Source organism: Gadus morhua, chromosome 9 (genome assembly GCF_902167405.1).
Source record: "Gadus morhua chromosome 9, gadMor3.0, whole genome shotgun sequence".
Lineage (NCBI taxonomy): Eukaryota > Metazoa > Chordata > Actinopteri > Gadiformes > Gadidae > Gadus > Gadus morhua.
This window is the reverse complement of record NC_044056.1, coordinates 1,898,057-1,909,207: the sequence shown is the minus strand read 5'-3', so window position 1 is coordinate 1,909,207 and position 11,151 is coordinate 1,898,057. Positions and strand designations below refer to the sequence as shown.

Below are 11,151 nucleotides of genomic sequence, written 5' to 3'. Positions count from 1 at the left end.
ATACAAAACGCCTGATTAGATAATTAAAATCAATACATTCAAACCACCGCGGATGTTCTTTTCATTTAACTATTTCATGCATGCAGTGGGTCACAGTACGTGCACCGCCCTCCTGCGGCACCGGAGCTTACAATCGAGCGACAACCAAAGCAGAGACGTCTCCTGATCCCGCCCCTTGTCTGGAAAGTTCTCTGCCCTGCTGCAGTCAGTCGGTCAGTTTGTTTGGTGTGCTGCTGAATGGTAACGTGGACTTGTATTGTACCAGCACAGCTTCTGCCCAAATAGACGTGCGACTAGTGTGCATGAGGCCCAACAAAAGCTTCAGGCATTAGGATTGTTCAATAAGAGCGGGGTCGTCTTAGTTGATACATCGGCTCGCGGTAAGGTTGATACTGGTCCTACGGGTTTCGGTAGTCGGCTACATCGTTAGCACGCATTGTCTCTTTGTGGCGCACGTTGGAAAAGGATATAAGGGGGTTTGGTCTGCCGCGACACAATGACAGTGGAAGAACCGATGAGTGAAGGACAGCAAGACATCCCAATGGAGGGAGAGGACATCACCCCGAAGAAAGATGGGGGTGTGTTGAAGGTAAGTCGTTGATCATGCATCCATGGCCTTATCCTTAGTTAGGTCGACTGGGTTAAAGGTGACAAATGTGGTCATCGTCCCTGTGCTTATTGTACTCGACTGGTGGCTATCTGACCTATATAATGCTAAAGCCACCAGCGCTGTTGGATCTGCTAATAGTTGCTAGCTCCGGCTAATATGACAACACGTTGTTTCAGCTTCATAGCCACCAACAAAGCTTATTTAAACGAATGCTTGATTGGAGAATAGGGGAACGTCACCTCTTGGTCAACCAAGGGAGGGAGCAGTCAAATGGCTACCCAGCCACTTTTTGCATGGATGTTTCTAGAATGTTCTAGAGCATGAAGCACAGCTACTCAAGCTAGTAGCAAGTGATGCAGGGCTGCTCATCCCACATGGTAGCGTGACCCTGGTGTGTCACAATGGGGACTTCATCGTTCCGACCGCACACGCATCACCGCAGGCTTCTACAGTCAATATCTTGACTTATCCGATTTAGGATGCCAGGTTGGATCCTTGACTCATATCACTGCCTCTTTCTTTCTTTCTTTCTTTGTGTAGTTGGTGAAGGCCGAAGGCACGGGCACAGAGTTGCCTATGACCGGGGATAAGGTGTTCGTGCACTACGTTGGAACCCTCTTGGACGGCACGCCGTTCGACTCAAGTCGAGACAGGGGGGAGAAGTTTTCCTTTGAATTGGGCAAAGGTTGGTTCCTCATAAACTCGGGACATTGGGGATACACATTATTAAGCTTCCCCTGGCCTGCATTGCCATTCTAACTTGTTTGTGCTCTTCTCGTGTCTTTAGGTCAAGTGATAAAAGCGTGGGACATCGGCGTGGCCACAATGAAAATAGGAGAGCTGTCTCAGTTTATCTGCAAGCCAGAATATGCATATGGGTCTGCAGGCAGTCCACCCAAGATACCCCCAGATGCCACACTCGTATTCCAGGTGAGTCTAGCTGTTGCAGGTTTATGTGGTCCCAACCACTTTAGAATGATCTTTTCTCTAATGTTTCTTCAGCTTGTGGTTATGTCTTGGGTGTAACCCTATCAGCGCTGACTGACTGCATTGACACAAGTGCCACCCTTGTGTGTCAATATTGGAAAGGTTGTAGTCATACAAATAAATGGTATTATTTGTTTGAAGGATTATAGATTATTAATTTTCACAAAACACATTTGGCTTCATTGGTACAAGTTTGTTTTGCTTGTGTTTTCCTTGTCCTAGGGTGGTTGAGGAACAATGGAAGATGTTTGTATGCATGTATCTGCCTGCCTAAATGCATTGTTGGATACATGGTATGTCCGTATGCATTTCTCTTAGGTGGAGCTTTTTGAGTTCAGAGGAGAGGACATTACTGAGGGCGAGGATGGGGGGATAATCCGTCGGATCGTTACCAAAGGGGAAGGCTACTCCAAACCAAACGAAGGAGCATCAGTTGAAGGTAAGCACACCCGCGCTCTCTGTTCATTGTATCGGTGATGCATTGCAATAATCTCCCATGAGGCAGATATCTGCTTTACCAACTCAAAACAGACAAATGGGCCAACCCTTACTCGATCACCGTTAGATTCTGTGGTACTGTCAGGTCGTCGCTATCTAACCCGACCTTGTTGTGTTTGTAGTTTCCGTGGAGGGTACCTTCGAAGGACGAGTGTTCGACGACCGGGAGATGAAGTTTGAGATTGGCGATGGCGAGGGCCTGGGTTTACCTATCGGAGTGGAGAAGGCTATCCTGGCTATGGAGCAGGGCGAGGAGTCCATCTTCAACATTAAGCCCAAGTAGGACTCTTCACATTAAAGGAGACCTGTTATACCACCAGGTGTGAGTGTGATTAGCCTTACAAGCCGTTTCCAAAATCTGTCCCGACTCCCATATGACATCACTAGTGGGCGTGTCCACCTAGATCTGTGCTGGTTGGATCAGTCTACCAGCCTACCCAGTGGACTGAAGTAAACGTTGCTCATCTATCCAGCACAGATCTAGGCGGACACGCCCACTATTGATGTCATATGGGGCAGATTTTCGAAAACGGCTTGTAGGGCTAATCACACTCACACCTGGTGGTATAATATGTCTCCTTTAACATTGCCGTTGTCTGATTTGAGTATTTTTGTTTTACTAATGCCGCTTCTTTGGCATCATTTGTAGATTATTCATTTCTTTTGCTGTTTTTTTGTGGAGTTAGTCCTTTCATCACAGGCATTTCTTTTCATACATAAACCTGATATTGATAGCTTTATGTTCATGTCAAAGTACAATCGGTCATATCTAGTGTCCATTTGTGTTCCATTTATCAGTGTCAACAAAAATATGGTGTGATATGTTGACTAGCGTTTGCCTGTCTTAACAAGATTCAGACGAGTTGATGAATTCCAAATTCATCACTGTGTGTCCAGAAGGGGAGTTTGGTTGCTTATCATTTGCTTTCCAATGGCCGCTTCCATTGACTTGCAGAGTTACCATATCCTAGCACCTGTTAATGTGAATAGAATACACTTTCAATTGCGTTCCAAAGATTTCCAATGTGTTCTGAATAGACTATTAGGCTGTGAGGCAACGCTGATGCAATTCTATGATCAGCTGCTTCTGGCTGTGTAGTCTGTGCAGGGGGCAACCACTCAGTGGCACATCGCAGGGAGCCCCATAATCAAAGACTAACTATTTTGTTACTGGCAATCATTTTTCATAAGTTACTATTTGGAACACATTGGAAATCTTTGGAAAGTAATAAACGTATCCCCCTCACATGAACAGGGGCTTACGTAAACCAAATGCTAACCCACAATGTTGAATTAAACAAGGCTTCTGAATCTTGGTTAAATAGGCAAATAGCAATTTACAGATAACTGCGTTCACTCAGCTGTAGATCAAAATCTGTTCAGGGCTCCCCTAGATTTGAATGTCGTATATGTAAAAAGAATTCTCCATCTCTGGTATCTATAATGGAGCAATTGAAGCAGTTTCCTTTTTTTTTAATTGTATGTAGTTGCATCATTCTTGTACTTTTTGGGTTCTATTTTCTTGGATGAAGGTACTTATTGTAAGATAGTTGTTTAGCTTAATGAATGAAATGTGGAAACGCTTCTTATCAACTTCTTCATCATTAATACCAAGCACTTTTGCCCCATCCTATCCTAGGTATGGCTTTGGACTCACGGGAAATGCAGGTTATGCTATTCCAGGTGACGCGACACTGCAGTACAAGATTAAAATGACAACCTTCGAAAAGGTACGGTTGCTAGAAGGCAATTGTTTGATTCATATCAGTTTTTTTTGGAAATCATAAAAAAATGAAGGATCAAGTTCTGGTTTGCCCCAATGATGATACAAGTCACAGTTTGAATACTGTCAGGAAATGTATGCTATCATTGGTGACTGAACTGTCTCTGGTTGTTCAGGCAAAGGAGTCCTGGGAAATGAACACGGTCGAGAAGCTGGAGCAGAGCAGCGTGGTCAAAGAGAAAGGAACCCAGTATTTTAAGGTAGGACCGCCGTTGTGGCTTCATTGACGTTTAATCAAAAATAATATTACGATCAACTATTGACATTGTATCGGGAAGACAATAAAAATAAAAATGTCGATTAACCGAAGTTCCCACGATCTGGTGTTCAGGAGGGGAAGTACAAGCAGGCGACCGTGCAGTACAAGCGGATCGTGACCTGGCTGGAGAGTGAGTCGGCTCTGGGGGAGGAGGACGAGCTGAAGGCGAAGGCGCTGCGCCTAGCTGCACATCTCAACCTCGCCATGTGTTATCTGAAGATCCAGGAGGCCGGCCAGGCTCTGGAGAACTGTGACAAGGTATTCTTTACGGCCGGCCGCGACAAGGACCTCGCGCCACATGGGTCCCCATACCGTGCGTTTGAAGAGGCATTGCGATACCATGCATGTGGTGATTTGTTGCAATATATAATCGAATGAAAATGGTATATTATAGATATTGATGACTCAAACAATTATTTTAGAAATTTCAGTTCGAAATAATTTCGGTATTTGCAAAAATGCACACATCCGTTTAGGTATGTTATTATAACTATTATATAGTTCTGTGATTGTAAGCCGCCCGATGCACCAATCAAAGCGGGCCCCGCCCACATTCACCAGGGCCCCGCCCACATTCACCAGGGCCCCGCCCACATTCACCTGGGCCCCTTGGACATAACGCGGAGCACCGCAGCTTGTCCCCTGCTGTTCCTTCGGTCGTTGGAGGGTACAGCAGGGACACCAGATGGACAGGCCTACAATCAACCAACTAGAGTTATCACGGCCAAACTATGGTTCCATTTCATGCAGGCTACGCCCTCGAGGCTAAGGTGGAGCTGCTAGCGGAGCACGATCACTGTACTGACGCTGGACCCAAGTCACAGGGCACATCAGACTCGACTATCACGAGTAGTAGAGGACTTGTTCGAGCAACTGCTGAAAGAAGGGTGGACGAGTGCTGCTGAGCGTGTTGTCCCCACGGTGCCCGGGGGAATGTAGGCGTGGCCCATGTACCGGGATATCAGTGCATTGCTGAAATGTTCAGCACATAAGGCGAAGCCTAGGAATAGAACCGTTATGTAGATGCTATAACGCATAGATATGTATTAACATTTATTAGAACTGCAATGTAGATGCTATAACGCATAGATATGTATTCACATTTATTCCAAAATGAGCATAACGTTAGACTCGAACACGGCCCATGTAGTCTAGGGACAAAGCAATGGATATTATTGTGCTAAAAAATAGAATTTGCAATAGAATATCAATACTTGCGCAAAGATGACGCGCATATTTGTGATGCTTTCCATATTAAACAAAGAAGTTCAATACTTTGTGTCAATACAACATTTAGAATGCTATTTTATCATTCTTACGCGTTTTCACTTCTATATCTATTCAAATTACATATCAGCATGCAATGCTGCTTACTTTCCACAGGTTGTTAATTAATGTCCATTGTACCTTGTTTTTGTCTTTCAGGCTCTGCTACTAGATGAATCGAACGAGAAGGCCCTGTTCAGGAAGGGCGAGGCCCTGGTGGCCATGAAGGAGTTTGACCAGGCCAGGGAAGACTTCCAGCAGGTTATTCAACTGTACCCGGCCAACAAAGCCGCAAAGGCCCAGGTGAGGCACGAGCTAGTGGAACCTCTCAACCACTTCAAGTCCCAACGCTGAGGCGGAACTGTCGTCGTCTTAGCCGAGGTTGTAAAATGAATTATAAATGAATAGTGAAATGTTTTCTAACTGCTCTGCCTGTCCCACCCAGCTGGGTCTCTGTCAGAAACACATCAAAGATCAGCGCGAGAAGGACAAGCGTCTCTATGCAAACATGTTCACCAAGTTTGCTGAGAGGGATGCTAAGGTGAGCGACGTGCAGCTCTCTACCCTCCCCAACCATTAGGGGGCAGTATACTGCTTTAAATGCACTAAATAGTGCATTTTAATTTGGTATCGCACTGCTTCAATACTTAAGTTACTTAAGTTAATGGGTTGAAGGTTTGGTTTTGACATGTTTGGTGTCCCTTCTTTTGTTGTGACACAGAAGGAGGCTGAGAATGTCACGGTGGAGAGCATGGAGACGGTCGGGGAGATGGAGGTTGAAAACGGATCGCAGGAGTAGGCGGTTCCAGGCGCCGCCCTTGGCGTCGGGGATCCCTGAAGCCGTCGGGGCGCGTGTGGATGTGGATTTTTTTAATGCATGATTGTGTGTCAATGAGGTGTGACTGTGGAGGACTCAATCAATAAGACTCCCTGCTTAATTTCCCACTGGCTTTTTTTTTTCCACTCATTGTTTTTGTCTGTGAATGCCATGGCAGCTAGTTGGTTAGGCTGTGTTTCCATGTCGCTGTTGTCTCCCTGGGGACTTGGGACTCGCGTGCTCGCATCATTAAAACATGCAACTTTTTACGGTTTAGTTGGGGGAATCAAATTAATTCGGATGATCAAACTTGTCCCTCTGAATCCTAGTTTTCACGGTCTTATCTTGGAGAGGGGGATTACCTTCCTCTTTCACTTCCTGATGTGGATCCCACGATGATACCTTTTTCCAAGGGCCCTCAGATCAAAGTCTTGAACACCGTGTGCGTGCGTGCGTGTGGTCTTGCGTGTAACCGAGGTTGTGTGTGTGTGTATATAGCAGCACTGCGTATCTAAGGAGTAACTGCATTGAATAACCTGGGTGAACTCTCCCAAGTTACGGCTACCTTAATTGCTACAACTCCAGTATAGCTGATGGGCTACATGACTGTTGTTCTTTCATTTGGAAACTGTAATCAGATGTCATGTTGTGCTTGTGACTTCTGTCTTGTACCTAAATGGTAATTGCATTGATTTACTTAACTGGAATATGTGCGTTGAAGATGTGTGAAATAAAATCACTTCTCCTGGACATATAACACAACTTTGTTTCATAACGCAATCCTTTCTGATTATGCATGAGAACAGGTTACGTTTGGGGGTTGGACATAAGATCAGCATATGATCCTTAAAATAAAATATTTGGTATTTTATGATTCGAATTGTAGTTTGGAACTGTAAAGTTTAACATGCATCTCTAATGGTTGCATATATTGACTGATGGCGTCGAAAAATAATCATTAGCTATTTCAAATAGGAAATTGCGACATTTATTTGAACACACTATTAGCCAAACAGCAAATCAATACTATTGCTCCACGCCAAGTAGCCACAACAATAGACAACCTACACAAAGCAATATGCCAGCCATCTAAATCCCAAGGCAACACATACCAAACGTAGCAATGAGCAGTGTTTCTTAACATCTAGGTGTTGCACTAAAAGCTCTTCGGAACCACCGGTGAAACAAAGTTATTTGGACAATTAACCTTGCTGTATAAGTGACGCCAGGAGATATGGTTACAATGGCTTATCACCCAGACCGGTATGGTCCTCTTACGCCTTGAAACCTTGTATTAAACCCATCCACGTGGAAATAAACTTTTAAAGGGCTCTGATTCAACAGCTATAAGGGACCGATTGTCCGTTGGCCTCCCAACAGGATCTTTTTAGGGCAGGCAATGTGGTGTGTCTTCTGACCTACATTTCTGCATTATGTCCTGAAAGAAGTCTGTATTTTTAATGTGACCCTAAAAAGGCTTTGTTGCTTTGTTGTCCTGTAATAAAAAGGTTACAACATTGATCAAATATATAGGTTAGGGGTCGTTTAATGCTGTCCTGGATAATAGGAGGATAATATGGGCCTGGTCTGGGGTGCCTGATGCCCATTCGGTCTGACACTGACATGTGTAGGTGTAATGACCAGAGTGGAGATAGCGATGATAGGATTAGCTATATGGGTCTGCCTATAGGCTCAGAGGTTGTGATGGAGGCTGGGGTGGGTGTTCTCAGGAGAGGTAGTTACTGTGGAGAACATTCTTCATGGCACTTGGCATTGGGTTTAATTGTACAAAAACAGGTAGGAATCAACCGTTGCTTTTTGCCACCACTTTGTTTGTTTGGCAGGCACCTGCCAAGCTCCACTATATAAACCTGATTAAATCAGATTTTTTTACGACAAATGACAGGTCTGAACTACATTAGGTAACAGTTGCTGCTTAGCCTGTTTGTGAGAAACAATGTTTGGGGTTCATTGTAGCACAATTGCTATCTGCCGCAAGCATATATTTTTTTTTACAGCCATAAAGGATAGGCACATTTTATAGCCCAACACTGGATTATACTTCCCCTTCACTATTCAGAATGCTATATCAAAATGTTGTGTGTAAGTGCATGTGATAAAATGTTGTATTGGTTCTGGTTTGGCTCTCAAGGGCCAACCGATCACTATTTTCTGTCTGAGCGTCTCTCTTTACAACTCTCAAATCAAATTGTGTTTGATGGAGGTCAATGTGTTGGTGCAAACGAAAACGTCCATTAATAACATACGCCTTGAATGTATCTGATATGGAAAGCCCAGATACCATCACTTCTGTGTTCATCTTGAGTTGTTTTTTAATAATTAAAGCTGCAGTATGTACCTTTAACTGAGCCAGAATCTCAGCTCATTGGAAATGCAGAAAGACTGCCCTTGTTTTTGTCATACAGTTGTATACCATTGTCAACTGACATTCTGACAAGTTTAACTTTTTCCCCCTGATAAAACACATTCAATCAAAGAGATGATGGCTATAAAATCATGGTGTCTGTCAGTAGTATTGTATCTGAAGCAATAATTAAGTAACCGAGTAGGCCCCGATTGGTCCGAAGGCAAACCTGTATCATTTATAACCTGTATAATGCTGTATTAAATATTATATTTCAAGGTATACATTTTGGCACTAGTTTTTTTTTGGGGTAGGCTGCTAGAGAATCAGATGAACCTGACCACCATTATTTACAACAACCACAGCCTGCACGTTTCATAAAACTAAAACACCTTTGTTCGCAGTCAGCAATTACTTCCGTGACAATCTGAAGTCAGATAGTCACGGAAGTGCAGAAGTCCTGCCTCCAGTTGGCTCAGCCAGGCCCCCAAACAATATGTGTTTGGGTTAGTGTTAGGGTTAGTAGTAGGGTTAGGGTAATCCTTAGTTACCCAGTTCTAGCCCTCGGGTTACTCTGTAGCTAATTCTACTGTGTTGTTATGTCTTGGTTAGTCAGCTGTAGGCCTTGGCTGACTTTATAGCGTCTTAAATTATATCTCTTTATAAGCTGAGAAGCTGTTCACTGCAGAGCCGATGGGTGGAGCCGGACTAGTCCTGCTCCATCTCTAGGTCTAGACCCGCCCCCGGCTCAGGTTCAGCCCCGCCCCAACCTAACTCACTCATAGATTTTGGTAGCGCAAGTTCGAGAAGCATCTAATGCATGCTTGCCATGCCTCTGGCAGGACGGAAACTCCCCTGGAATTTGTGAAGGAAGTATGAACAACAAAAAAACAACGTGAATAAACCTAACCCTAGCCCCTAAACCGAAGTATAAACTAACCCCTAAAACTAACTATAACCCCTAAACCTAACCCCTAAACCTAACCCTAACCCCTGAACCTAACTATTACCCCTGAACCTAACCCTAACCCCTGAACCTAACCCTAACCCCTGAACCTAACCCTGACCCCTGAACCTAACCATAACCCCTGAACCTAACCCTAACCCCTAAACCCAACTATAACCCCTTAACCTAACCCTAACCCCTTAACCACTAAACCTAACCCCTAGACCGAACTATAACTGCTGCTGAGGGAGGTAGCCTATTTGATTGATTCGCTGAATTGTCCAATCATGTGGTGATAACAAAAAAGAATAGCAATACCATTGGCCTGGGGCGCACACTGGTGCGACCCGAGGGACGAATTTTCTTGCGCCAATGAAAAGCCGTCTCTGCTTGATAGACAGCAAAAAGTTAGCGAGCTCACATTGACTTCAACGTGGCCGGCGCCGACTTGGAGGAGGGCTTTATTTCGAATGACCAATAACAAGCCTAGCCCAAATCATTGACGTTCAGACGCATTTAAATGGTTGCCGCCAGTGACAAGTATATCAAACAATTTTTTGTTGATTTAATTCGTATTGACAATAGTTGATTAATAGTTGGCAGATATAATCAAGTGAATATTTCACGGAGGGGCGACGCCCTAGCGCCCTCTATTGACCCACCGCCACGGATCTCATGTAATAAAAGCGTACTTCCACGCGTCAAGGGTTCATAGTCCGCTCTACGGATGTTGTTTATGTCCTGCAAGGGTATACAGATTCCAGCACTTGGGCTCTGGGCCAGGTTGGTGCACCATGCATGTAGGGGGCACTGGAAGCTGCTTCCTTCGTCTTGCAACCTGTTACGACCCTCTTTATTTTGTTTAGTTTGTATATGCACTCTAGCACCCCCTGCTGGTGCTATTATGTTTTGTGGATTCTTTTCAAGCTTTCGCCTGTTTCCAGCTGCCAATTGGCTTCCTTGGCTACACCTGGCGGTGTCTACTCAAGCAGACCAGTCCCAGGAGGAAGCTCTCGCTCAACACGAAGATTTGCGATTGGGCTTAAGCCTTGCCACCTCTTCCTTTTCTCTGTCTCTTGCGCGAGACCATAATTGTTTTACCTTTACCTTTCAGTAAAGTCTCAAGACAATGGGCCGTTACACAACCTGATAAGAACAATAAGTGCTAAAAGGTCCCATGCCATGAAAATCTCACTTTATAACATTTCTAACATTAAGTTCCCCTAGCCTGCCTGTGGTCCCCCACTGATAAAACTTGCGTTCGGTGTAAAACGAGTAAAGGGTATCCTGCTCGCCTTTGATAAAATGGAAGCTCAGGCGTGCTGATCTGGAATGGGGCCCCATATGTCGTCATAAGGGGCCAAGCTCCTCCCCTTTCTCTGCCTTGCCCGCCCAGAGAGTTTGGCCCGACAATGAGCTACAACCGAGCGACATGTGTTTGTGTGTGTGATAACACACACTCTAACTCAAGTGTTGTACACTTCTTTGTTATTTGGATAACCGTTCTGCTGTTGGTGTCATGGCGCATAACACGTCGTTGCTCACGTTTCTGGTATTTCCACAACGATACTGTAGTGGGGGTTATCTCAGCCATGGTTGCCGCTACCGCCGCGAGGCCCG

At 44.7% G+C, this 11,151-nt stretch overlaps 1 protein-coding gene across 2 annotated transcripts; it reads left to right on the top strand.

The window, feature by feature from the left end:
- Positions 1 to 187: 187 nt before the first annotated feature.
- On the top strand, positions 188 to 6,982 carry fkbp4 (FKBP prolyl isomerase 4). Of its 2 annotated transcripts, none has more exons than XM_030365613.1 (11): positions 188 to 589; positions 1,151 to 1,295; positions 1,398 to 1,540; positions 1,916 to 2,036; positions 2,218 to 2,374; positions 3,735 to 3,825; positions 3,995 to 4,078; positions 4,210 to 4,395; positions 5,563 to 5,706; positions 5,849 to 5,944; positions 6,128 to 6,982. In XM_030365613.1, the coding sequence occupies exons 1-11, from the start codon at positions 497 to 499 to the stop codon at positions 6,200 to 6,202; spliced, it is 1,335 nt and encodes a 444-aa protein (XP_030221473.1). In that variant the 5' UTR covers positions 188 to 496; the 3' UTR covers positions 6,203 to 6,982. The 2 variants fall into 2 exon arrangements, with proteins under 2 accessions (XP_030221473.1, XP_030221472.1); XM_030365612.1 differs by having other exon boundaries at positions 6,125 to 6,982.
- Positions 6,983 to 11,151: the final 4,169 nt, after the last annotated feature.

Coding starts and splice junctions, on each gene's coding strand:
- fkbp4 (XM_030365612.1), top strand. CDS start 497: ATGACAGTGGAAGAACCGATGAGTGAAGGACAGCAAGACATCCCAATG. Junction 1,541..1,915: donor ATGCCACACTCGTATTCCAG/GTGAGTCTAGCT, acceptor CATTTCTCTTAG/GTGGAGCTTTTTGAGTTCAG. Junction 4,079..4,209: donor AAGGAACCCAGTATTTTAAG/GTAGGACCGCCG, acceptor TCTGGTGTTCAG/GAGGGGAAGTACAAGCAGGC.